This window comes from Ceratotherium simum, chromosome 13 (genome assembly GCF_057802395.1).
Source record: "Ceratotherium simum simum isolate JZ-2026a chromosome 13, ASM5780239v1, whole genome shotgun sequence".
In the NCBI taxonomy this organism is placed as follows: Eukaryota; Metazoa; Chordata; class Mammalia; order Perissodactyla; family Rhinocerotidae; genus Ceratotherium; species Ceratotherium simum.
The window spans coordinates 58,686,471-58,713,808 of NC_141912.1; the positions used below are offsets into that span (position 1 = coordinate 58,686,471).

Below are 27,338 nucleotides of genomic sequence, written 5' to 3' on the forward strand. Positions count from 1 at the left end.
TGGTGCCAGAGTTCTTAACTTTGGTTCTAGGGCCTTCCAAAGAATGTCTGTAGCTTTCTGATTGCAATGGAGTGGCAAAAATAACAAGGCAAAAAAAGGAAGAAATCTTTGAAGTTTTTCAAATGATAAATTGCTTACCTAATTTCTTTATATAGACTGGAATCTGCACAAGCAGATTTTGCTTATTAATCGCATTGAGAAGTTAGCTGTGCGTCAGTCCTCTTGCTTGTAAAGTTTTTCTCCATTTAATAGTTACATATTTTTCCTTTTAAACTTTACATGCTGCTTATTACCAAGATTTTTTTTTGTCCACATAGTCGTATTCTGCTTATTAGTGCTTTGTGTCAGTCTTGTGTTGTCAGTTGCTTTCTTGGTGGCAAAATTGTCATAAATGTCAAACTCTGAAAATGCTAAGTAACAACAATAGTAATGGCTTTCCCCCAGTCTGCAGTGGTGGGGGTGAAAATGCTGTTCACAGTTGTGTCGGTAACTGGTGTTTGGGTACCATGCTCTCCCTCAAGTTATACTTGTAATGGTGCAGATATTAGCAGGACAATAATTTTTAGTGGCATTATTCAGACCCTGTTTTATGCCCAATTTTGAGACCTATAGACTTGAAAAGTTAAATGAAGTTTCATTTTTAAGTTTGATCAGTTATATAAGTACATGGTTTAAAAAGTCAAGTAATTCTACAGTGTTTATAAACAAAACCCAACTGTGTCTGCACTACTATTCTCCCTGGAAGTAACCACTTTGAATTCTTTTAGACATTTCTTAGGATATTTGCCTTCAGATTTGTAAGTGACATGTATATGCTATTTTGTTTGTTACAAAAACTGTAATATCTATTGATAACTTATTGTGGAAGATAAGGATTTAACTCTCACCAGCCAACTCTCCTCTCCCCCACCTTCCGCCTTCCCACAGCCATGCAATAATTTTTGGTTTAATTCGATATTCAAATTTCATCTTATTGCAATCATGTTAACTGTTCATAGCTGAGCCATGTAATAGACTATATTTCCTTTCTTACATAATTTTTATTTTTCCTTTGGTTAATAACTTTTGCTTTTTTATTATTTTTCTTTGTATCACTAATTCATTCCCACCTAAATTTTATTTAAAAACAATTCATAGATAAATAAATGCTAAATGAACTAATGGAGTATGAATTTAGAAATTAACAGATTTACAGATAAATTGAATGTAGGGAACGACCAGAATCTTTTCTTTAGCTAGATTTTATAAGCTTATAAAAAAGATGTGTTAGCATTTAGACTATCTCAGGTAACAGTAAACAGTTGATTTCCGGTAGACAATGTGCCAAAGAAATAACTACATTTACATATGTATTTTGTATGTTAAAATTGCCGGTATTAGTTTGCACAACCTAATTTTGTTCATCTCCATTATAAACGTTGTATCCTTCTGATTTAATTAACTCAATTTTTTTTGAATCCTGAAAAAATACATCTTTAATTTTGCCAACAAAATCTCTTTTGAAAATCTCTTGAGTAACAATGTTGACCTTTCGACCATATTCAAAGCCCCCTAGATAACTAATACCATCATAGTTCAGAGCAACAAATTTTTTGTGTGGATCAGTATCCTCAGAGAGAATTAGATTGTCATCTAGGTAGGCCTTAATAAGAGTCTGATTTTGAATTATAATTACATGGTGCCATTTATTACAACAGAATGTGCCATTGCTATAAATCATAGGTACAGAGATACCTTCTCCTAAGTTAACTGCAATTTTCAAGGACTGATTCTGGAGACCAATTGCCAGAAAATCATTTTCTTCATTTTGAGCCTTTCCGATCCATATAATTAAGCCTTCTGTTTTGGTGGTACTGAAATTTAAGGACACTGCAGTGAACTGAAGGTTTCTCATTCTGTAATTTGGGTCAATGTATTTAATGTAAGAATTACCCATAAATTTTGCAGTTGAAAATGAAGTTTTGTTTTCACAATACCTTCCCTCCCAACCCAAAGTACACAAACAACTGTAAGAAAATGATTGGTCCGGTATACATATAGATTGGTGGAGACAAAGGTTATTCAAACAGTACGACGACTGGTCGCATGTATTTCCAGCCCAATGTGGTGAACATCTGCAAGAAAAAGTTGTGCCATTTACTATACATTTACCCCTATTTCTGCACACCTTGTACCCACAGGCTGTCCCATCACAGTCACCTACATTTGAACCACCTTTTGCTCCTAATTCAGTTAACTGTAATTCTTGATTATTTACAATAACTTCTCGGATACAACCTTGAAAGCCTACAGGTTCATTTGCTATTGCCATGGGATTTACAAGATTTAAGGATGACACTCCTCCAATGTAGAAGTCCGTACTTGTGTCCAGGGAGCTCATTTCAGCGTTGACTTTTTCTGTTACATTTATCCCATCCAGATCCAGGTAGCCTTCTGCACCAACTCTTCCTGCTTTGATCATGTGCCAAGTACTTCCATTCATAGTTACTTTTTGGAGAGTTTCTAGAATGATAGTTCTGTTGCCAAGGTTGTAGCGAAGTTGAACAGAACCATTTACTAAAGAGAGACATAAAAAATCACCTGTTGAGAAAGAAAACCAGTTTAATTAGTAACGGTAGAATGTTACTCCGTTAAAAACACTTGCCCATTCTGGCCACTTGAATAAGTTTTGGTTTTGGAAAAAAAAGTAACAAATCTTGATCACAATTGTTAGAGGCTTTCGTTTCCATTTACAAGTGGAGATATATGTGTATACATTCATACACATGTCCTGCATTGTTTTGTTCAGGAGTTGACCACATAAGTTGTCCCTAGTTGTAAATATTTGGCTCTGAATAAATGTGTTGTGGTACCAAGTTAAAGTGAGGTTTTTCCTTAATGATTTTAGTTATGGATGAATGTGTAAAAATAAGTACCTTGGATGTTTTACTCCAAGCCACTGATTGTGTTTTTGACAGAAACTGGGGCGGCAGGCAAGAGAAGTAAGAACAGTTAATAGTGGTGCCACGAGAACCTTTTCTCGTAGACTACGCTCGCCAAAGGTTCAGCCCCGCCCTTGGCATCAGAGTCTGTCTACAAGTACACAAATCCCTAGTTGAGACCTCTGCTTGGGTGTTCTAAAGGTACCTCAAGCTCCAGAGTTCATGTCTCGGTTTGTGAACTTCCTCCTGGACACCTGGCCTCTTCAGTCTCCCCAACTCAGTAAGTCAAGTGGCTCATCCAGATTTTCAAACCAAAAATTTAGGTGTGATCCTTTGATACCGTCCTTTCTTTGCGCCACACACAATCTATCACAAGATAGGTCTGTAATCAAACAGATTTATTAGCATTTTGGTTCCCTGTGGACATGTTGATTCCACTTCTCTCCTGCCACCTTAGTTACTATCATCTCTGGCTTGATCTGTTGCTAGAGCCTCCCCACTCTCCTTCCTTTCTAATTAATTTTCTAATCTACGCTGAAGTGCAAGTGGTCTTTTTAAATGAAAGTCTGATCATTATGCTACCGTTGAATGGTATTCGCTGTTGTTGAGATAAGAACCTACAGTCTTGAACACATCTGTAAGACTCTGCAGGTCCCGGCCCCTCTCCTGCCTGACCTGGAGCGCATCCCCCCTCTTCCTCTCTCTTTACTCCAGCAACACTGAGCTTGTCAGGGTGTCATCACCTTTGTGCATGTTGTTTTCTTTTGGGGACACTCCACCCCATTCCACCTCATCTAGGTAACTCCTACCCATCTTTCAGGTCTCAGATCAAATGCCACTTCCTCAGAGAAGTCTTCCTTGATTCCCCAGAGATGGTCAGGTTGTTTTCTATTAGTGCTTAATAGCACCAGGTTTCTCTCCTTCACACTATTTATCTCATTTTATAATTATATAGTGACGTGTGAACAAATCTGATCCAGCACGTGTGCGAAGCTGCAGTGAGGCATTCAGAGGAAGAGTAAATGCAGCTCTACATGCCTGGGAGAAGAACGCAGCCCTTCAGTGTAGGATTGCTTCAAGACGGGAGCACGGTGGTTTACGTAACAAACCATGCAGAAATCTTGCGCAAAACAGCATTTTCCCTTCCCCCTAATGTTTCACAACCAATGAAAAATTCTTTCCATTTCTTATCCAGGGAAGTTTCTTGGCACATGCTACTCTTTCCTCTTCCTCCTTCCGCAGTGCCACGCTGCCTCCCCGCCCTCCTGCAGTGTCCTTTCATTCTGCTCCCCCTGGTGGTCCACACCAGACCATTCGAGGGCGGTTGGGAGACCTAGCAACTCCACAGTCCCACACGGATCATTTCCACCTGAGAAAAGTATATGAGCCCATGCAGAGTATGGTTCTCTAGTTTTAATCATTTTCCTCACAGAGAATTTCCAGTGAATATAATCTTCTCTGTCATTACATCTGTCATTATCTGATTAATTGCTGCCTCATCCACTAGCTTATTAGTTGCATGAGAACAGGGTCTGTGTCTGATTTGGCCCAATAGTTTATCCCTAACACCTAGCACAGTGCCTGGCACATAATTAGATGCTCAATAAATAATTGTTGAATTAAGAAATACCTTTATATGAAGGTGGGGTGAGATGACTCAGAGTATTTCTCAAATATTAATTTTAGGCTGAAAGCAAAAATTAATGATAGGTGAATTGTTTTTAAAAATTTCTCAACAAAAGGAAAAAATTCGGTTTATTTTCTAACATGAACAGCATTTTAAGTTGAAGGAAAGAGAAGCAGCATTACAAACTTTTAGGTTATATAAGAAAAAATTAAATACAGATTGAATCATTTAAATTTTTTATACCACAAGAAGCTAGAACAATGAAACATAATTGATATTAAATTTTAAAAATTTATAGCACTCTGAATATACTTGGTGGCCTGCAAGTAGACACAAACCAATTCTCTCTCCCAGGATTATGGAAGAAGTTTTTGTGCTACTTGTAGAGTGTCGTGTAGTAAACAATCTTACAGTGAAGAGCTACATTGGAATAAAAAGTTCCTAAAAAATGATTAGGAAAGCTGAAGCTGTGATCTATAACAGCACTGGTCAAGTTGCCACCCTGAAGAAAGATCAGGGAGAATAGCTTCTGCCAAGCAAGGCTTATTTTAACATGGCTTTGCTGGTATGCTCTTGTCTTAGGAAGAATTGACAAAAAAGGGGTTGTCTCCCTCTGTGGCCCTGGAAGCTAAAATTGCTCTTATAGCGGTATTAGCAACTTTTTCTCATGCAGATCTTTTATTTTAGTTGACTGCAATATGGTTCTGTAGTCATGGGTCAGGAGTACAGATTGACATTAGGTTAAGTAAATGTTAAAAGCCCACCACTAGTGGACAGTCCTTGCAAGAAACTGAGCTCGTAGATGGAATGAAGATCATAAAGGAATTCACTTCGGCTGTTGAATGCCTGTTTAACCATGCCTCGGGCCCTCCCTCTGTGCTGCCATTGCCTCCACCCCATCGCCTGCCGTCCCGAGGTGCATCATAGACCAGAGAAACCTTGTAGGACCGAACATTTGTGAAGAGACTACAGATGCGGCATATTGGGGAAGATTTATATACTTTTTCCTCCAGAAAAGGAAAGCGAAGGTAACGTTAACTTATTTTCTCTTTGATTGTTTGGATATGTGTTAACTTGACGTCGTGGATGACTAGGCTTTTTAAGTCCACATCTGGGCGGATTATAACTATATCGAGATGAACTCAGGCTATCTGTGATTAATTTGTGCTTAACGTAATATTGATAGTTTTTGTGTGTCAAAAACCTCATGTTAAGGTATTAAATATTTAGCAGAAACAGATAAACAGGAGCCAAGGACTTATCTCTTTAAAACCTCTTTCCAAAATCAGAGATCTAAAATCAACTAGGATAATTTTCAAATTATTTTGTTTTAAATTTTACACTATTTGAGAGTATTCAAATTATTAACCTCTCAGGAGACACAGAAACCTTGTTAATTGAGAATCTGGTTTTCCACGTGTGAAAACCTAATTGGCTGCTGAAAATCTAAATTTTGACACTGTGTATTAAGTGTTTGGGTATTTTTAACTAACAGCTCCTCTTAGCAGAGGATGAGCTGGACGGTGTGGTTAATGTTTTTATCAGAAGTAGCCCTTAGTGAGGGTACAAAGTACAGGACAGTCACCTGCATTTTATGCAACCTTAAATAAATGAAACCTACTTCACCACTTCATTACACCACTTGATTGCTAATAAATAAGTTTATGCCTTTCATCTGATAATTACCTTTAGGTTAATCTAAGGCTGAGAATGTAGGCTTAGATTTTTAATATTTTAAAATTTTCATGATTTCCTTACATAAGTGTCAGTTGCAGCGCCAATCATGACATGAATCTATTTTCAGCTCTCTCTGTAACTAGTGCCTAATGGCAGAAAAAAGGAAACTCTTGCCTGTCCTGAACTGAAATACGTCATTTAATAACAGATGTAAGAGAATGTGCTCTTGCCCTCCCATGTGTGTTAATCTATGTGAGCTTTTATTTTATATGCATAAACACAAATATGTGTCCAGTGTACTGATTATAAAACCATAGTACAACATTTTTGGCCAGTCACAGTCCTCAATATCTCTTGATGTTCTGCCTTTATCACTCAAAGGTTAACCTTGCGTTTTTTATGAGCAATATAACTGAAGCTGATTGTCTTTTAATGTCTCTTGATTTATAAGTAGAAATTTTTTGTTTGTGCGTGATTCTCCCATTTGGCATTTCCACAGGGAGATTTAAATTAATCATGAATTTAAAACCAAATATCAAATCTCAGGAGAACAAATCTCTTCTAAGGTATATTTTGTAGCTCATTCATATTATCCTTTTTCTTTGAAATAATCGTCTTTTCTCCTTGAAATTATTTTGAAGGTATTTCACTGGTGCATTGAGATGGAAACACTTTGGTCTAATTATTTGATCTTCTCATCATTTAGCAGCATATTGAGACAGCTTTAAAAGAACTACTTAGATTAGATTGTGAAAATCAGTGCACCATTTTTGTTGACTATGAGAAAAAAAACAAATGGATTTAATTATTTCTCAATACCAAAATTTCATTTTCTGAGGAACAAGATGAAAGAAAAGCTTAAATGTAAAATTTAAAAAATATTTTGCAGAAGAAATGTAAATACATGCAAATGTCTTTGTCAAAGTTCTGGAGAAAGATATTAGGAAAATGGAAATAAAGAATAATAAAAATCTAAAAATCAATTTTTAAAACTGGAGCATACAACTTGGATACTTTTATTCCATATTGTTTTATGATGATTATGCAACTTTTATAGTTAAAAATCATTTTTATAAACTTATTTTGGAATGCAGATCCTAGGTTTACTTTTTTTTTTTTTTTTTGGTGAGGAAGATCAGCTCTGAGCGAACATCTGATGCCAGTCCTCCTCTTTTTTCTGAGGAAGATTGGCCCTGAGCTAACATCCGTGCCCATCTTCCTCTACTTTATATGGGACGCTGCCACAGCATGGCTCGACAAGCGGTGCATCGGTGCGTGCCCGGGATCCGAGCTGGCCAACCCTGGACCACCACAACAGAGCACGTGCACTTAACTGCTTGTGCCACCGGGCCAGCCCCCTGGGTTTACTATTTAGATGATAGAACAACTTAAAGAAAATATTTTGGAGCTATAAGTGTGGATGAATTTACTGGAAATATATCAGCCATGCCTTCCTTTATCTTTTGCATACTTATTTTGTCCCTTTTGACATTGGACTATTATGCATGGCTTCAGCCTCTTTTTTGATGGGATTGTTATAAAGTTGAGCATACACTATAGTTGGATTTTGCTAACTTTAATTCTAACAAAGCTTTTGCTATTTTATTAACATTTGTCTTTAGGGAGTCAACTCATGAACTTACACTGCCAGTGACAATAGAACATAAACGTTCAAGTGTTTGCATATTTTATAGGCTAGGTGTCTTAAAAAAATAAAAATAGTCCATCACACATTACTTAATAGGCTATTAGGAATTCATTAAGATTTTTTTTTCCTGCAAAAATCCTGGCAACATTACCTGATTGTGCTTTTAAGTGCTGTGCAACATAAAATAGGATGCCGTTTGCAGAAAGAGGCCGAAACTGCAACTGAATGTGTGTCTTTTTTCGAATACGAAAGGAAGAAAAAGACATCCAGGATAATTCATGGCTTCTGAAAGACGGATCACTTATAGATAAAGCTAGAAAACAAAACAAAAACCCAAGTTTCAAAAACAGTGTTGCTCATAAATGCAGTAAACACGTAATTTTTTCCTTTAAGAACTTACCTTATCTTCCAAGAGTTGCTCCTAGCTGAACACATTGTACATGGTAACTCACTCTGTTCTAATCCTAACTGTAGGCTTTTGGTAATGGGGCCAATTATTGAAAAGCCCCTATTTCTCCTGGTAACTCTGCTCCGTTTGGCTGGTACTGTGTGGCACAGACCCTCTGCTCTACACTGCATTATAGAGAGGCATTAGATGTAGGGATTCCGAGAATGTCTGACTCTTATCTCAGGAATGTGAGGTTCTTGGGAATGCCTTACATTAATAATGCTTTCAAAAAGATGATTCAGCTAGTGAGAGAGAGAAGGCCTCACTATATCAATTATTCTTCAGTTTCTACATTTGTGATTGAAATATAGAGTGTAATCAAGTCAAGATACATTTTTAGTGATTATATAAATGGAAATAAATGTCAGTTTACTTGACAATAATTTAGGTCCATATCTCTTCAGAAAGTGCTAACTCCTGAGATTCGCTTCATGTTAAGCATGAGAAAATTCATTTCAGGGTGAATTGAAGTAGAATCATTATATAAGTTTACAGACCCCCAGATACTTCTTTTTTTTTTTTTTGAGGAAGATCAGCCCTGAGCTAACATCCATGCCAATCCTCTTCTCTCTTTTTTTTTTTTCTTGGCTGAGGAAGACCAGCCCTGAGCTAACCCCCAGATACTTCTTGTTGCTTCTGCATATAACTGACCAGAGGGGAATTATGAGAGGAAGAAGGAACGTTCTAACATTTGACAGTTTTAAATCTCTTTATGGAATCTGTATTTCTTCTTTATTCCTCATTTTATAATGTGACAGTGCTTCTTCGAGTGTGTGCTGGTTCACCACATGTCTTGAGCCATTAACCTAGTTATTTTGCCTTTTTGCCCATTGTTGTTTTTTTTAATAATTTTATTTATTTATTTATTTCCCCAAAAGCCCCAGGAGATAGTTGTGTGCCACAGCTGCACATCCTTCCAGTCGCTGTACGTGGGACGCGGCCTCAGCAGGGCCCTGGAAGCGGCGCGTCCGTGCGCGTCCGGGATCCGAACCCGGGCCACCAGCAGCGGAGCGCGCGCACTTAACCGCTCAGCCTCGGGGCCGGCCCGCCTTTTCTCCCTTTGGACCAGGCCTGTACTGACTGTTGTCTTTCACGTTTAGATTGACAGGCAACTGGGAGCTGTTTGTCCAGAAAGTGTTGGCATTTGCTGATTTTTAAGCAACTACATCATTCATTGTGACTTACTGCAATTCAGAATGCTAGAGGTTGGAAGCACCTGGTGTGGTTGCTCAGAGTGTGAAGTCCTCTACCTCACTCCTAGAGGGTCTGACTCGTGAAAGATGAGAGGGGCTCTAGGAAGTATATATATATACACATTTTTTTTTTGTGAGGAAGATCAGCCCTGAGCTAACATCTGCCAATCCTCCTCTTTTTGCTGAGGAAGACCGACCCTGGGCTAACATCCGTGCCCATCTTCCTCCACTTTATATGGGCCGCCGCCACAGCACGGCCTGACAACCAGTGCATTGGTGTGTGCCGGAGATCCGGACCCTGGGCCGCCACAGTGGGGTGCAGGCACTTAACCACTACGCCACCAGGCCCGCCCATGGAAAGTATATTTTTAATAAACACCTACCTAGGTGTTTCTGACATAGGTGCTATTTGGACCATATTTTCATAGACAGTGAATTAAAGTTTATTTTACAAATACAAGGATGGTTTAAAGAGTGGGTGTCCTTTTGGGGCCGGCCTGGCGGTGCAAGCGGTTAAGTGCGCGCTCCCCCGCTGCGGCGGCCCAGGTTCGCCGGCTCGGATCCCGGGCGAGCACCCACACACCGCTTGTCAGGCCGTGCTGTGGCGGCGTCCCATGTAAAGTGGAGGAAGATGGGCATGGATGTTAGCTCAGGGCCAATCTTCCTCAGCAAAAAGAGAATTGTCATTGGATGTTAGCTCAGGGCTGATCTTCTCACAAAAAAAAAAAAAAAAGTGAGCGTCCTTTTGAAATTGTTTTTGTAAGTGTAGTAGTACATGTTCATTATAGGACATTTAAACAATGGAGAAGAATGTAAAGTAAAAAGATGAAATTCCATTGTTCTTTGTCCTCTGTTAATTCCCAGGAACCACTGTTAACAGTTTATTGAATATATAGCCAGACTTTATTTTTTGGTGCACATGCAATTAATGTGTGTGTATATCTAGTAGCTGATTTATTTCACATAAGTGAAATCGTATTATATATAAACTATGCATAATATACTTAATTTTATCACTCAATAATTTATCTTCATGAACTCTGATGTTAGCATATTTTGCCTATTGCTTCTTTTAAATACTTACATGGTATTTTTTAAAATAGATTTTATTTTTCAGAGAAGTTTTAGGTTCACAGCAAAACTGAACAGAAAGTGCAGAGTTTCCATGGACTCCCCTCCTCCCCCACTCCGCAGCCTCGCTCACTACCAACATCCTGCACCAGAGTTGTACATTTGTTCCAGTTGATGAACCTGTGTTGACAGATCATCATCATTCGAAGTCCATGGTTACATTAGGGTTCATTCTTGGTGTAGATTATGTGGATTTTTGACAAATGTATAATGACATGTATCTACCATTATAGTATCATACAGACTCTTTTTACTGTCGTAAAAATCCTCTGTGTTTCACCTAGTTGTCCCTCCCTCCCCCCAACCCCAACCCCGACCCCTGACAGCCACTGATATTTTTACTGTCTCCATAATTTTGCCTTTTCCAGCAGGTCACATAGTTAGAATCACACAGCACGTAGCCTTTTCAGGTTGGCTTTTTTCTGTTAGTAATATGCATTTAAGGTTCCTTCATGTCTTCGTGGCTTGATAGCCCATTTCTTTTTAATGCTGAATAATATATAATATTCCATTGTATTCCACAGCTTATTTATCCATTCACTTACTAAAGGACATCTTGGTTGCTTCTAAGTCACATCAATCTTAACATGTTAGAAATTGTACTGCTGGAAGTTTTTCCCTCCCCCAGCCTTCCTCAGATCAGTAAATGCACCCACTGTCAATTCAGGGCTCCACACAGAAAACTGGTAGTAATCTTGATTGCACCCTCTCCAACATTTCCTCTACCTTTTCCAGCATAATGTATCAGCAGATCTTGTAGATTCTATCGCATGATGTATTTATATCTGTTCACAGCTTTCCATTTCCATTGCCACCATCCAGGTTGAGGCCACTCTCGTGTCTTGATTAGATCATCACAATACACTCCTGATCAATCTTTTACTTCTTCTCTTAACCCCCTCTAATTCATTTCATATAGCTGCCAGAGGGATTTTACTTAGAATAAAATGCAGATTCTTTACCATGGCCTCTGAGGCTTTGCGTGATTTGGTTTCCTGTCAAATCCCCAACATCATCCCATCTGCAGGTCCTCCATGTACTGTTGTGCAGATGGTGCACTGCACAACTCCATGGGGTGTCATTCACATTTCAGTCTATATGACTAGTGCTCCTAGAGATGTTCAACATACAACCTGCATGGAAATATGGTGGCCCTGTTTGTCCACTTTCCTCTGTTCATTAAGATCCAGATATACTGGCCTCCTTTTACTCCTGGATATGCTATAGTTTATCTTGGATTGATTATACCACAATTTATTTAATCACTCCCATATTGATAGACAGTTGGGTTGCTTAAAATTATTTTGTTATTACTAATACTGCTGCAGTGAACATGCTTGATTCTACCTGCTTGTAAACATGTGAGAAAAGGAATCTCTGTATCATAGTCTATGTGCGTTTTTAGAGTTAATAGGTGTCACCAAACTACCCTCCAAAGGTAGTCTGTACCAATTTATACTCAAGCCTGCAGTGGAAGACAGATCTGCTCATCTATATCCTCACCCACACTTGAAAGTATTAAAATTTTTAATTTTAGGCAATCACAGAGGATTAAATTTTTAATTTGCGTTTTACTGATTGCAAGTGAAATTGAGCTTCTTTTGTGAATATTGGCTATTGAGTTTTCTGTTCATGTCTGTTGCATGTTGTTCTATTGGATTTGCAGTTTTTAAAAATGCATACTAGATACTAATCCTTTTTTATTATATATTTTGCAAACATTCTCTTATCTGTCATTTTCCTTTGAGTTTTCTTATGGCATGTTTGTTATTCAAAAAATTTAATTTTTTATTCAGCAAACTTCTTGGTCTTTTAAATTATGGTCTTTACTTATTGTGTCTTGTTTTAGAAAGCCTTACTCAGCTTCTTGGTCTTTTAAATTATGGTTTTTACTTATTGTGTCTTGTTTTAGAAAGCCTTACTCAGCCCACAGTTATAGATACAGTCTCCTATATTTTTCATATTGTAGAATTTTGTATTTCTTATATATATAGGCCTTTATTTTTTTTATTGCAGTAACATTGGTTTATAACATTATATAAATTTCAGCTGTACGTAATTATATTTCGATTTCTATAGAGATTACAATATAGGCCTTTAATTCATGTGGATCTTATTATTGTGAATGGTTTGGGGTAGGGATAAAGCTTTATAAGCAGATTGCTAATGATTTTTTTTTAAATTAATTAATAGTTTGTCCTTTTTGTCTATTATTGGTATCAGGTCTTCATATGTTTTCATCATATTCAGATTAACACCTTGCATAACCTTTTCTCTACCATCTCCCTTTTGAGAAAGAGTTTGTGGGAAATATTGATCCAGATAAAGAAGGTAGATAGAAAACACCTATCAGACTAGGTTTTGTGGTGGTACCTGTCTGGCTTTATCGCTTTACCTGGGCTGGACTGAACATCTGGGAGGGGTCTCAGGAATGGAAGAAATCAGTCAAGAGCAGCATGATCAGAGGACCTTCTGTTTCCAACCAGGAAGGACCTGGGATTGTGTCTCAGGTGGAGGGTTCTGCTGAAACTATTGTTGATTCTGGGTCAGTGCAAGAGCCAAGAATTCTCTGTGCACGGGTGAGCTCGTTGTAAAAGAGCTGACCTCCTAGCCAGTCCTTTTCCAAAGAAGTGATGTACAAGAAACAATGTGTAAAGGCCACTGAACTAAAAATCAAAAGAAGTGGATTTTGTTTGACAAGATTTGCTGACATTGCTTACATTCTGTAGGATGATCCTCGATTTAGATCCATCTGATGTTTCTGCATGACCAGATTCAAATCATGTAATCTTTGCAGGAATACCACAAAAGAATGCTGTGCATATGAAGAGGTACACAATGCAGACCCATCCCACTACTGGTAATATCGATGTTGATCACCTGCTCATATTTGTGTTTGACAGGTTTCTGCACTTTACATTATCCATTTTCCGTTTGTAATTAATTTGTATTTTGTGGAAAGGTATTCCAAGATCAGATCAATATCCTGTTCCTCAGCCAACCTCTACCTACCAGCAGCATTAACCTTCACTGATGACTCCAGCTGGAATCCATCACCCCAAAGATGGTTGCCACTTGTTGATTCTCTATTCGTAAGATTCCTAGTACAGTTATTAGTTGGAATTCCACTAATAAATAACTGTAAGGAAGATCTTTCCCCTCTCCTCTCTTCTTCCCTCCTTCCCTTCCTTCCTTTATATCAGTATGGTTTCATTATTTTTATTCAGTGGGTTGTAATCCATTATTATTGTAATTACTTTGTTTCTCAAATTCTTCCTCATTTGGCCAGTTGGAGCCCCTTCAAACTGGTTCCTGCATCCTTTTCCTCATGGGTGGGTTTCCTAGGAAACAGACTCTGAGATGAAGATTTGCTCTTGGAAACAACGCCGTGAGAGAGTAAAGGCAGCAGGAGGGAGTGGTTGATAGCTGATTTCATGGCGATCTCTGGAGCTGGAATGACCCATCAGAGTTATTTCAAATTGAGGCAAGGTGGCCAGGCCTTTGAGGGCCCCCTCTCGCCATTGCCTCCACATCAGTCATTGGATCCAGGCTGTTGCTAGGCTGGAGGAGTAACCTTGGACAAGGCAGTTCCCTTCAGTCCTGGGGAGGGACTCAGCTTTGAGCCATTTGCAAGCAATATTCCCAACAGTTGAGGGAGCGAGTGCCTTCATTCTGAAAGGGGGATGGGGATCCACATTATGTACCATAACATCCACTTCAAGAGGATTTAACCTTGGCCTTCAATGGTACTATATTTACTTTAAGAATTAGAAAGTAAACTACATAACCTACTTATTATAGAACTTAAGGCCACATGAAAATTTTCAGCACTTTCAGAACCACAAAAATTCCAAAAAAATAACTTTATAATAAAGCATAGTCCTAGTTAGATTAAAATTCTGTATTCCAGATGTTAAAATGACTCTTTTGTTTTCAAATACCTTGCTTGTGCTGCACATCGGCTGGTGCCTCCCATTTCTGTCACTGGTTTGAAATTCTTATAACTCAAAGCTATGTGTTCAATGATTTCAATGGCCTGTGTTTTTAGATAGGGGATGGATCTATTTTAATAGTAAGACAGATGAGGATCTATTTTTAAATGATTGTACTTTTTGAAACAATGCAGAGATAGTTGGTACCTTTTATTGCTGAATTATGATGATTTTGTACATTAAATTTTTACAGCTTGAATAGAGGCCTGAAAGTTGTATGCCTTTCAGCTGTGAGTGGGTCTGCCTGTGAAGACAGGGAGACGCTACAAATAGGCCTGCACAGAACTCTGATTCAGGAAGGAATATCTGTCATCACTAAATTAGCTGCAGAGTATTTCCTCTGTTGTTCGTTTTGAGGTAGAGTTTGGGAAAAGTCCAGGTTTTTCAGTGACTCATACAAAGTTGTTCTGACAGTGAATCACCTTTAGGAGACTTCATCAATCAATGTAGGTTAATTAAGAAGAAAACATCAACGTCTCTCTTCTTGGATAACCAGTCTGCTGGGTTCTGGCCGACAGCCTCAGAGCTGGCAAGTGTGAGGGGCAGTTCCATGAGGGATAGCTTGCCCAGAGGAATGATAGCTAATAATTCAGGTGACTGCTAAATTGCACAAGCTTCACTCATGGTCATCACTTTTATGACCTTGTTTATTATAAACAGGACCCCCAGAGAAATTCCTGATATTTATATTTACCACTGCTTAACAGCTGCGACATTGACTGGCACCATGCTGGTGCGATCTGGTGAGAAAGAGAGCAGGAGGTGCTGATTAGCGAGGTGGAAACACGTGGATTGCAATGATGCACCATCTGATTTAGGGAATCCATAGATTTCTGAGACAAGCAATATTTTAGTTTTATAAGAAACTGCCGAACTGTTTTTTAGAGTGGCTGTACCATTTTACATTCTTGCCAGCAATGTGTGAGAGATCTAGTTTTTCCACCTTTTCATCAGTATTTGGTATTGTCACCAATTTTTGAATTTTAGTTTTTCCGGTAGGTGTATAGTGAAATCTCATTGTCCATGAACTCTTTTTGGACTTGTGGGTATCCATGACACCTCTTGTTCTCAGCTTTGAGGACTGAGCTGAAACTCTTAGACCTCAGAAAGAGTCAAATGTAATATCTCATTGCACAGTGATTGAATAACCTCTGACTTGATACAGGCTAAGATTTTCCAGGAAAGAATTAGGATGTTAGCAGTTAAATATAGTTTGGCAGGAGGGTCAGCTGGAAGCTAATCTGTGTCTTCCGATGGGTTTCATATCTGTTGAGCAGACCTGGTGGAATGGTGGCGTGGCTGCCAGAAAGCTATTTGCACAAGAGACTGAGAAGTTTCCTGGATTACTTATCTCAAGGAGTCAGGAGGACAAGTTTGCCCAGTAACCAAGCCTCCAGGTTGTCACAGGGAAGAGCAAGGCGATTTCGTGGGCTGTGTGACACGTGCCAATGGGATGTGTCTGCTAGTTTGATGCCCAATTGTCTCCCAAGTTACATATACCCAAATTCAGCATAGGAAAATGGAGGAGGCCACAATTAAAAACACTAGAAGAGTCGTCTTCACTAAAGGTTCTGGAAGACACTGAGGTTTAAAGAAGTACTGACTCAATACTCTCGAAACCAACACAGCATAAAAAGGAAGAGACATCTCCACACTTCTGCAAAAAGCCCACAGTCGAACGCTAGCCCTTTGATGTCTACAGCGGCGATGGAGGAGGTTGTCTGCAGGTGGTGGAAACCGCTGGGCTGCACTTTGAGTAGGGGAGGTGGTGTGAACAGATTTGCAGGCTTCAGGAGGCAGCATCCTTTGTCACCACATCATCATCATCTCATTTTAGGCTTTGAAAGGGGTTAGGTGCTCTCAAGTAGCACACACTGAAGAGTGAAATATAACAATACCTGGATTACAAATATGTTTCAGCAGCTTCTCTTTTCTTTTTCACTATAACTTTTTTTCTTATGTGCATACTCTATATCTTGTTCAGGTTCGAGCATACTTTAATTTTTAATTCATCAGTTGAGCTGTCTTTGAGTTCCTCTGGTACTGGGCATACATCATCATCTTTTTAGACCAAGTACAGTTTTAAAAGGGAAAAAGGACTACCGTGTCTCCCTTTGTCTTGCTGTTCTAGTGGGAGTGGGGGTCGAGTGGGTTACAGGCTGGTGCACTAAATGTCCCATTGCGGAAGGACGTTTTCCTTGATCAGTGTTCCCCTGCCACCCTCACGGTCATTGACCAGGCTCCAGCAGTAGTGGCCTCTCAAATCTGGGGATGCAAATGTCGGTGTTCGAATTTGCAGCGTCCTATCGCAGCACTCAGCTCTCTTCTAGGGTTGTTAATGTGCACGCCTGTCAGGAGGGTTTCCTTAGCATAAATCTAGTAGTTGACTTTAGTGTCCAGCAGTATAGCAGACTAGGTAACGTGGTTAACCCCATGCCCACCATGAAAACAACTAGAAATGTTGGATGAATTATTTTAAACATCTTTTAAAATAAATTGATCTGGCAAGAAAGAAAGAATACTCAGAGGAAAAAAAAGTGAATAAAAGGAAATAGAAGCTAAATAAATAACTATAATGATAAAACCAGGTTTTCTCTTGAGAGTATTTGCCAAACCTGCTAAACCTAAGCTTCAGTGTTCAACTCTTCAAGGAACAAATAAATTATATTATAAATTAGTAACTTAACTACAGATGCTGCAGTTATTAAAAAGATAATCAGAGATACTAATGGACAACTGTATAGCAATAAATTTGAAGATTTAAGAGAAATCAGTGAATTTCTAAAGAAATATGGCTTATCAAAACTGAACAAAGAAGAAATTTAAAAACCCATGAATATACCTATAAGATTTAAAGCAACAAATCGGATATCAAAATTTTCCCACAAGGACACACCAAGCCAAGATGATTATATTAGCAAGTTCTACCAATTATGTAAAGAAAAATAGTCCTCATCTTATGCAAACTGTTCCACATATGTAGAAAGTGATTCAATTCATATTTTGAGAATAGCATAAGCTTGATAGAAGATGCCTTGAAGGATAGTGTGGGAAAAGAAAATTATAGAGCAATCTCACTTGCACACATAGATATTAAAATTCTAAATAGAGTCTATCAAACAGAATCCAACTCCATGTGTAAAAAAGATAACATGTCATAACCAACTTGAGTTTATCTCAGGGTTGCAAGTCTAGTTTATCTTTAGGAAATCAATCAACATAATTTACCACACTAGAGGAAAAAAATCATGATTATCTCAGTTGACATAGGAGTAGTTGATAAAATTCAACATCCACTAATGACGAAAACTCTTAGCAAATTAGGACTAGAATTTTGTTTCCTAATAAACGGAGTTTACTAAATACCAATAGCAAATAGTTATAATTAATACTAAAATGTTAAAAACATTCTCTTTAAAACCAAGAAGAAGATGTGTGCCCACAATGATCACTTCTATATAGAATTATATAGGACTTTAGTCACTGCCATAAGGCAAGAAAAAGAAATAACATGTATAAGGACTGGAAAGGAAGAAACAAAATTGTCATTATTCTTTAAGGAAATGATAGTTTACAGGAAAAAATGAATCTTCAGATAAAATATCAAAATTAGTATGATTCAAAAGAAGAAATAAACTCAATATAAAAATGCTAATTATCTTTATATCAGTGAGAAAACATAATTAAAAATGTATTCCTCTCACAAAATTTATGTAAGATCTTTTGGGAGAAAATTACAAAACTTTATTGAGAAACATTAAAGAAGATCTGAGTAAACAGAGACATACACCATAGTTATGGTTCAGAAGGGTACAGCACTGTGCCCATAGGAATGCAGCAAATAAACTCTGTGACATGATGGTGGGAACAGATCGAACTGGGATTATGAATCAGCAAGGACGTCAGAATTTCTTTCAATAGTGCAGCGAAGATCACGAAAGCACGTTGCTGCTAGAAATAGTCAGTTTGGTGGGTATCTGATGGGGCCAAAAGAAGAAACCAACCAACAAATAAAATTTGCCCAGATTTACAAACTTATCACAGTTTGATTCAATAATTTTCCTCCAAGTGTAAGTATGGAAACATTGGGATAGGCAGTAGAATCTCCCAAATTAAATCCATAATTCAATCCCTAGCCTGACACTCAAATATCTCCAACCTCTGAACCTAACTGACTTTCCCAGTTTCAGATTCTTAGCTCTTTATCCACACTAACACACACCTGCCAAACTAGACAACAGACTGACAAATAAATATTCTTTCCCACCTCTGTACCTTCATTGAGTTTGTTCTTCTTTATGAAGATTTTTCTTTATCCTGTCAAAATTCTACCTTCCTTCAAGGAACAGCACAGGGCCGAGTCTTTCACGGAGATTCCTATAGTACGTAGTATGTTCCTCCCTGATGTCACTTGTTCTGCACTGCCTGGATTACTGTCCTTCAGGAGCCTGTTCTGCCAGCTACTGAAAGTGATCCAGGACAAGTCGCTTAACATGTCTAAGCCTCCATTTCCTCACCCAGAAAATACAGGTAATCATAGAGTCCACCTCAGTGCCTTAGGATTCAGTGAGATTACACAGGGCTTGGTAAACTGTAGTCTGCTATGAAACGCTAATTATTACCACTTCCCACAACCCTCGTTCTTCCCTTGCTGGCCAGCCCCCTAAGGCTAAGTCAGGCTGCCCTGGCCTCTGACCTGCCCCAGCCCTGCGGTTGGAGGCAGAGCTCCTCACCATGCCCACACGCTGACATGCTTCCATGTGACCAGAAGGGAAGCACTTTCTCTGATTTTATTGCTGGAAATATGCTCAGTAGGCCACAGCAGGAGGTTATGTGGATTCATTTCCCATTTGGAGGTGTAGGCACGGTAAGAGTAACATGGAGTAATTACAGCTTCAGAGTCGAGAGCAGGGACAGTGTGGCAGCTGTCCTGACTGTATTCTAAATCTCACAGTCCCCTGGAAGTAAATGGCTGCAAGGTAAGCTGGTGAGAGTTCTCTTGAGAAGGTGTTTTTGTCTTTATTCAGAGTTGTGATATTCTGATTCTATAATTTTTATATAAATCTAAGAGGAAGCTACATCTAAAAGTACCTTTACTTAACTTCAAATTTGCAGATTAGGGTCACTTTGATCTTAAAATCTATGTCGCTGAAATTTCAAAATCTGGGGCTGCAGTTGAATGGAAATCTAATATAGGACATGATCCACTAGCTACTGTCACGTAGTGTAAGGCCTTCGGGGGATCTGTTCTCATGTTCCAATGTACTTGGTCTGTTTCCAGTCTCTTTAGGTGCTTCTGTATGGTTTGGCACCAGACGATCTCTGAGAGACTCTCTGTAATGGTCATGATTCACCAAGGTTTATGTTAAGGATCCCATAGTTGAAACTCAGGAAATTCAAAAGACAGTCTTCATGAAGAGATCGTTAAACATTTCAGGATATATAGTCTTGGTTTTATTTATTTTTTTTAACAATCAAGGTTAAAAAGTTTAAAAGGTACTTAAAGGGTTAAAAAGACCTCAATCATTTCCTTTGTAAGATATTCTCCTGGTCTTTATTGGGATTGGGGAGTGTGGTAATCATTAAGGCCACTCATCTAACATTTCAACTTTCCTCTTCAGCACATAAGGATTGCGCTTTCCGTCTGTTTTGAGGTTGGAAGTGACCTTGTGATTTGCTCTGGACAATGAAATGTGAGCAGAAGTGACATGTATCCCTTCTGGGGCAGAGCCAGGGCATGATTTGCTGTATTACCTTTTTTTAGATGCAGGGACTGGAGCAGCATCAGTCAGGGAGGAGCTTCCGGCCACCTGGGTCCTGAGTACCTCATCTGAGAAGAGCCTCTTTGCTGACACACAGCATGAGAAAGCATTTTTGTTTGTTAAGCCACCGAGATTTTGGGATTGTTTGTTACTACATCACAACCTAGCCTGACGTGATTAATAAAGAGAGTCTAGAAAGATCAGCAGAAAAAAAGAATCATCTTAAGTTTCATGTAACACAAATAGTCTTTTTGTTTTAATCACGATTGTTCAGGTTTAGGCAAAGCTATGTTTACAAAATATATCTCTAGGAGTGTCTTTCTCAGAGTGGTAGTTCTAATGTCTTAATTTATCAGAGGGAGAGTCCATTACAGTGACACCAATGATTTCCCTAATTGTATAGTGATACAGAGAAATTTCATACATCAAATGTTTCTTGAAATAAGCAAGCCATTGGTTGAGCTTGGAGTTCTTTCAATCTGAGAGGGTTCTTTCTTCTCCAATTTGGGTTGGTCTGTCTGTGATATTGTAGAATCCAGTAGGAGGAGGAAGGGTGATGGGGTTTGTAAACTGGTTAATGCCTGTGCCAGTTACTTACGTCAAATATCGATCTGGGGCCTAGTGAATTAAAAAAGATTTTTTTGCAAGGATAAATTAATAAGACTGTTACTAAGAAACATTTCATATTCAAAAGTACAAACTGTCATGTTATAATGAAATGAAATAGTCTCTGCTAAACAAAAACACAGCAAGATGAAAATGACTAATGCATTTAGCATCAATATTCTGAAGACAAGCTATCTTACTCTTGTTTACAAAATGGATAAGAAGATTAAAAACAAGAACTCATAAGATATATGACAGCAGCAGCTATGATGAAGGGTCTTCAATTTTGTGTATTCTTTTCTTCCTCTGGGAGAAAATATCCTACAATTCTTTAAAGATTATTCACAGAGAATCTGGGGGCATAAATATGTTTATTGACAGGCTATTAAACCAATATAGGAGAATAGAATTACTAGTTTAATCAAATTATTGCATACATTCTTTTTAAAATTCATTATTTTTACACTTTTATTTGGAAATAAATTTAAATTTGTAGAAAATTGAAAAAATAAAACTAGTACAAAGAATATTGTACCCAGATATAGCTTTTGTTTGTATTCTACCGGTTTATGTAGCTCTATCTAGCTAGGTATCTATATGATGTTTTCTCTCAATAATTTGAGGGTAAGTTCCATACATCATGGCTCTTTGTACCTAACAATTTAGAGATATTCTCTTATGCATATATAACTACAGTACAGTTATCCCCTTTACTAAGTTTAGTACTAATACTATACTTTTGTCAAATCTAACAATTCCAGGTTTTTCAGTTGATCCAGTAATGTCTTTTGTAACACTTCTCCCTAGAGGATGAAATCTCATCTAAACTGAGATGTTGCATTGAGTTGTCACATCTTTTTAACGTCTTTTAACCTAGAACATTTCCACAGCCTTTGTCTTTTATGACACTGACATTTTTGAAGAATATTTTCCTCCCTGTTTTTGAAAAAAATGTTCATGACTTTGGGTTGACTGATATCTCCTCATAATTAGATTCAGGTTGTGCGTTCTTGGCTGACATACTTCATAGATGATGATGTGTCTTCTCAGGGTATCACATATGGAGGCACATGGTATCTATCTGTCCCTCACTGGTGAAATTAGTTTTGATCATCTTGGTCAAGGTGTCGACTGATTTTTTTCTGTTGCATAATATTCCATTGTATAATTGTGGCTTTTTTTTCTTCCTCGCAATTCATGTGCAGTCTGTGGGAAGATAATGTAAGACCAAGCGTATCTACTATTCATCAAAACTACCCCCTTGATTTAACATCCATTGATGATTCTAGCCTGAACCAGTCTTTACTTGATGCAAAATAATTTTCCAGCTCTCCCAGTCCCTCCACAATTATGGCCTGGGTGCTGTAGCTTTTCAGCTGGTCTCTAGAGTTCTCACAGAAGTGTGATGGTCCATATGTTGTTCTTAACTTGGTGTCTCTGTGGGGGAAGGAGTGCTTATAGCTTCCTAGTCTGCCTTCTTCCTGACCCATTTAAAGCACAAATCTTTCTTAAAATCTAAAGCTCTGCAAGATTCCACTCATGCATTAAAAATTTCATCACCTTTCCACCTTGGACAAAGTAACTCTGCTGAAATAAGCAGAATTACTCTTTAATCACTTTAAATTGAACAAGTCCCATTGAAGGTCATTTGCTACCAAATGTTCCTGTTCTCAGTGGTGGACCTCAAGATTTCTAAAATAGATTAATTCCCAGAGCATTGTTTCTCATGATGGACTCAAAGCATAGTCTATTCAATAAATACATAGCTCTCAATCTCCACAAACTGTAAGCCTATGGGGTTCAATCAATATTAAACACACACATCTGCTCTGTTCTCAGCAAATTACAGAGTTAGGGATCTCCATTTTATGTTCTCAATTTCATTACATTTAATGCAAATGATTTTGACTTTATCCACAGCTTTTCTACTGTGCCATAGCTATCTTCTGTTCAGTTAGTAAAGAAAAAGAGATGCGAATAATTTAAGAATTTTTGTAGCATTTATTAACCTATTATTTGCCTTTAGGTCTATGAATAAGTGCATGATTTCACTGTAGCTTCTTGGCTTTTAAATGCTTCTTTAAAAGCTTTATCACAGTAAGAATCTAATGGATAGAAAATAACTTTTTTCCATCTCTAACTGTATGAAGTCTTAAGACTTTACCTCTCCATTTCAACTTCAGCAGTTTGACAAATTTTAGATTAACTAAGTACACACCCTGTTATTGTAGCAAAAGTGGAACCAAACATCCTTTCTCTTGGCTGGGTGATTATCAGACACTACTGAGAATGTACACGAGCAATTGAACCTGTTGGCTAATTGCTAACAGAAAGAACGGTTAAGTATCAATTATTGAAAAAATCATCCCTTTAGGCAGACTTTCTTTAGCACCCAGGTGGATAATGTGGAACAACTCTACTTAATTGTTTAGCTCATTTAGTTATTTGGGTGGCTATTTTGTTCTAAATGATCTTTGGAGACCCATCAAGATGGAGTTTTGCTTAAAAATTAAGTATTCTATAAAATCACATGATTATTTTATGATAGAGACATCTGGTGATTCCTGATTTCAAAATCTTCTAGGATGAGGTATTCTCCACGTTTTTTGAAGCAGAATTTGGGGGTTTGAACCGATGCCAAGTTAAACGTTTTCATTTTCATAATAAAACATCAACTTTGTCACCTATAAATCTGGAAATTAAAGCATGTAATGATCCTTTCAATCAATAACCAGGATACCCGGACTTCTACAGGGATCTTAATTTTTAATTTTTTGCTAAGCTTTGACTATCAAAAGCTTGGCTGAGGCAATTAATATCCAAGAGTAACGGTCAATGAAAATGTTAAATAATTATTTCTCAAGACAACTGACTATTACTCTAGTAACATGTATAGGGGATCAGAATTTGCCATCCCAAAATGTGTCTCCCTGGCTTGATTATTTTTAAGAACAAAAGACTCAGAAAGAAACTTTGACCTTTCCCCTAACTGCCTAAAAGAATTTAAGATAGAAAGCCTGTCCCAGGAAAGAGCTCTTACCATAGATAACTCTGAGTGTGTTAAACTGGGAGGAACCTTGCTAGGCCCATTTTTATCAAAGTTCTCTCTCGGGTCCTGTTGTCTACAGAGGGCCCAGAAAACATTGTTCATCAAACATTGGTTTTTCCATCTCCATATAAACTGCCTTCCTCCCCTTTAAAGTCCCAAACCACTACCCCCAACATCCTCCATTGTCTTTAACTAAAGATGGTATTTAAGATGGTGGCTTCTACCATTTTGGCGGGTTACTCAGTTTTCCTGGGTTTCTCCCACATATCCATGTTATTAAACTTTGTTTGATTTTCTCCTGTTATTCTGTCTCATGTCAATTTAATTCTTGGACCAGCCAGAAGGACCTAGAGGGTAGAGGGATAGTTCTTCCTCCCCTACACATGCCAGATCATTAGAAATCTATTCATTTAGCTTTAACATAATTATCTTTACAAACTATGGCTTAATATTACACTCTGAGACTTAATTGTGTGTCAACATAAGAAATGGCCATATACATAATGTCTCTTCATTTTCTAGAAAATTGTCATCAAAAATAACATATATTATGCTGTTTAATTTCATTTTTTTTTTAATTGGAGCTTGCTCAATACATTTTATTATAGTTCAGTGCCAGGACACAGCCCTCCGTCCTTAATGTGGTGACTGTGATGCTGTCTTTGTTAGGCCATAACTGAGTAGTAACCTATTGTATTTTATGTTTTACTTTGACTTCCAGGAAACTGAAAGCTAATTTTATATTCAGTTGCATCCTGTGTTTTAGAGCAGCCTTGTTTTGTCTTGCTTGTCCTTTCCTTCCAGTCTCTCCCCTTCTCTTCTCCTCTCTTTCTTTTCTTTCCTTGGGAGGAGGGCATATTTTGTCTTTCTACCACCATCTTGGCTACTTTTCAAATGTATATATCTTTTACTGTGAGCTCTCTCTTACCCTATTTGGAAATGTCATAAATAATAAAGTCAGCCACTGAGTTAAGTAACTTGTATAGGAAGATTTATGGCTGTTTCAGGAGTCTCAAAGACTTATTTACAGAAGGCCTGGGAGACTACATTGATTATACACGTGTGTCATCCAGGTTTTAAATCTTAAATGATCATCACCCACTTAACAAATGTTAATTGAGCATGATTTATGTGAAAGGCACACCCTCTAGCTCAGCAAGCAAGTCCTGTTGAGTTTTTATCTGGTGTTCCTTACATTGGTCTCTTCTCTTCTGTTCTCAGAGGTATTTTAATAATTTAGACCTTACCTGGTATAAATTCCCTTTTCATATGAAGAGATTTACTCACATTTGCAAGTGCATCCTTCCATTCTTTGCCATGCTTTGCTGACGTGGTTCTCTTAGGAGAGCTACCTCACCATCCAGTAGGGGTCTGTCCAAAGCTCACCCATCCTTTGATACCTAATTTAATTTCATCGCTTTCTAATGCCTACTCAGGTCCCAGTAGGCAGAAGTAATGCTTGTACTGTGTCATTTGTATTGTGTCTAGCAATTAAAGCATTCAATACCCTGGGATATTTCTTCCTCTTTTCCCTGAACCATTATTTAAATTACACATTACTATTTAATTTTCACAGACCTTTGCCTGGTCTCCACCTAAATTGTCAGCTCTTTGAAAGGAGGTACCCTATCTGATAGTGCTTGGAATTGCTTGATTTAATTTCAGTGAAAACCAGGGCTGGGCAGACCATGAAGTATCCTTGGCATCAAGAGATTGTCTAAGTAGCTTGAACATTTGCCTGTTTCATTCAAAATGCCAGCTTGTGTGTGGGTTTCTTTACCTTAGGGAATGAGAAATGAGTGGAAGGAAAATTACACCATGGATGCAAAGAATGTAAGGAAAATGAAAACATTTTCAATATTTTCTAGGCTAAAAGTTAAAAACACACATAATATGGAATCTCATTTGGCTAGATGTCAATGATATGAGATAGCTAGAATTTAGTAGTATTAAAACTATTCTAAGAAAAAAAGCAATTTACCAACAATGTGGGGAAAAGTCAATTGAGAGAAGAGATTTTATGATTCAAGAAAGGTTATATGTGTAGTTGTAAATCATAAATTCTAACAGAAAAAAAGAGCAAACGAGCAAGATTTGAGTGTCTGAGAAAAGACACTGGACATATTGTCTATCTTGCAAAATATTTGTAAAACAAAATCCTGCTAGAATATTTTAATGACCAATGTGGATTGCAAAATATTCTACCTTGGTTTATCCCATTATGATTTCTTTTTAAATTAAGATCAATAGTCCTTGTGAAATATCCAACCCAGATGCTACTGTTTGCTGACAACCCTCCTTCATGTTCAGTTTAATTTTTAGACTTGGTTTAGGGCCCTGAGGTGTTTAAAGAACACACATGTGAGCTGGTTCCTGGATCAGACAATGTGAACATTGTGGATTCCTACACTTCTGGAACTGGGCTCAGATATCTTGAATCACTTTTGGTGCCTGTGACCCTTAAAGCCACTGGATTCAAGTGGCCTGTGATGTTTTACTTGTCGCAACACCAAAGCTCAGTGGGATTCCAAGGAGTGTGAGGTGGCGCCAGAGTGAAAAGAAAATATGCCAATCAGGATTTCTCCTTCGCTTGTCTTTAAATGGATTTTTCTTCCTGTCAGCTATAGGTGGATGTTGTAAGGGACTTGAAAGATCACTTTTCCCATTAGTCATACATCTTAAGAGTAAGGGAGAGATGAAATCAGATTTCACTACTTAAATTATAACGTTGGGATAGAAATGTTCCCCCGGGTATGTACACACACTTTAAAATTCTTAAAACTATTTAACATAGTGGGAGAAGGATATTTTATTAACCAGTTTTGCATACCATAGACTGCACAAGTTTCTAATTATTTCATGTGACTGCTAGTTTTTATATTTAGATTATGAAATATAACCAGTTCTGTGTAGTGGGAAACTCACTGGATTGGCAGTGAAGACCTAAACTCTCAGTCCAGCTCATTCATAGTTTTGATTTTCACTTCTTTCAAGGTAAAAGAGTTGGAATTAGGTGATTTTAAAGGATCTTTTCAACCCTAACCTTATTTAAATACAGATTTTAGTTGTGAAGTTATTTGGTTTTTAATGATTCTATTCCCCTCTATTGGGCTTTCTTAGACAACTGGAGTATGATAGTTGTTGATAAATGTTACTTCTGCATCATTAGTTCCTATGCCTTATTTACTTAAGGAACGGCCATTACAAGGGACTGGGAAGATCTAAAAGTAGAGTCTTTTTGAACTTGTTGTGATATACTGAGCTTATATTTACTAACTCATTAG

At 37.8% G+C, this 27,338-nt stretch overlaps 1 protein-coding gene across 1 annotated transcript in view; it reads right to left on the reverse strand.

Annotated features, from left to right (window-relative positions):
* Window positions 1-1,390: 1,390 nt before the first annotated feature.
* LOC147915739 (protein eyes shut homolog) overlaps window positions 1,391-27,338 on the reverse strand; it is a 54,799-nt gene continuing 28,851 nt past the window's right edge. Inside the window, exons 4-5 of the mRNA XM_087437834.1 lie at window positions 8,025-8,186; window positions 1,391-2,580 (exon numbers count right to left, since the gene is read on the reverse strand). Of these exons, the coding sequence (XP_087293960.1) occupies window positions 1,391-2,580; window positions 8,025-8,186 (1,352 nt within the window). The remainder of the gene's footprint in view (window positions 2,581-8,024; window positions 8,187-27,338) is intronic.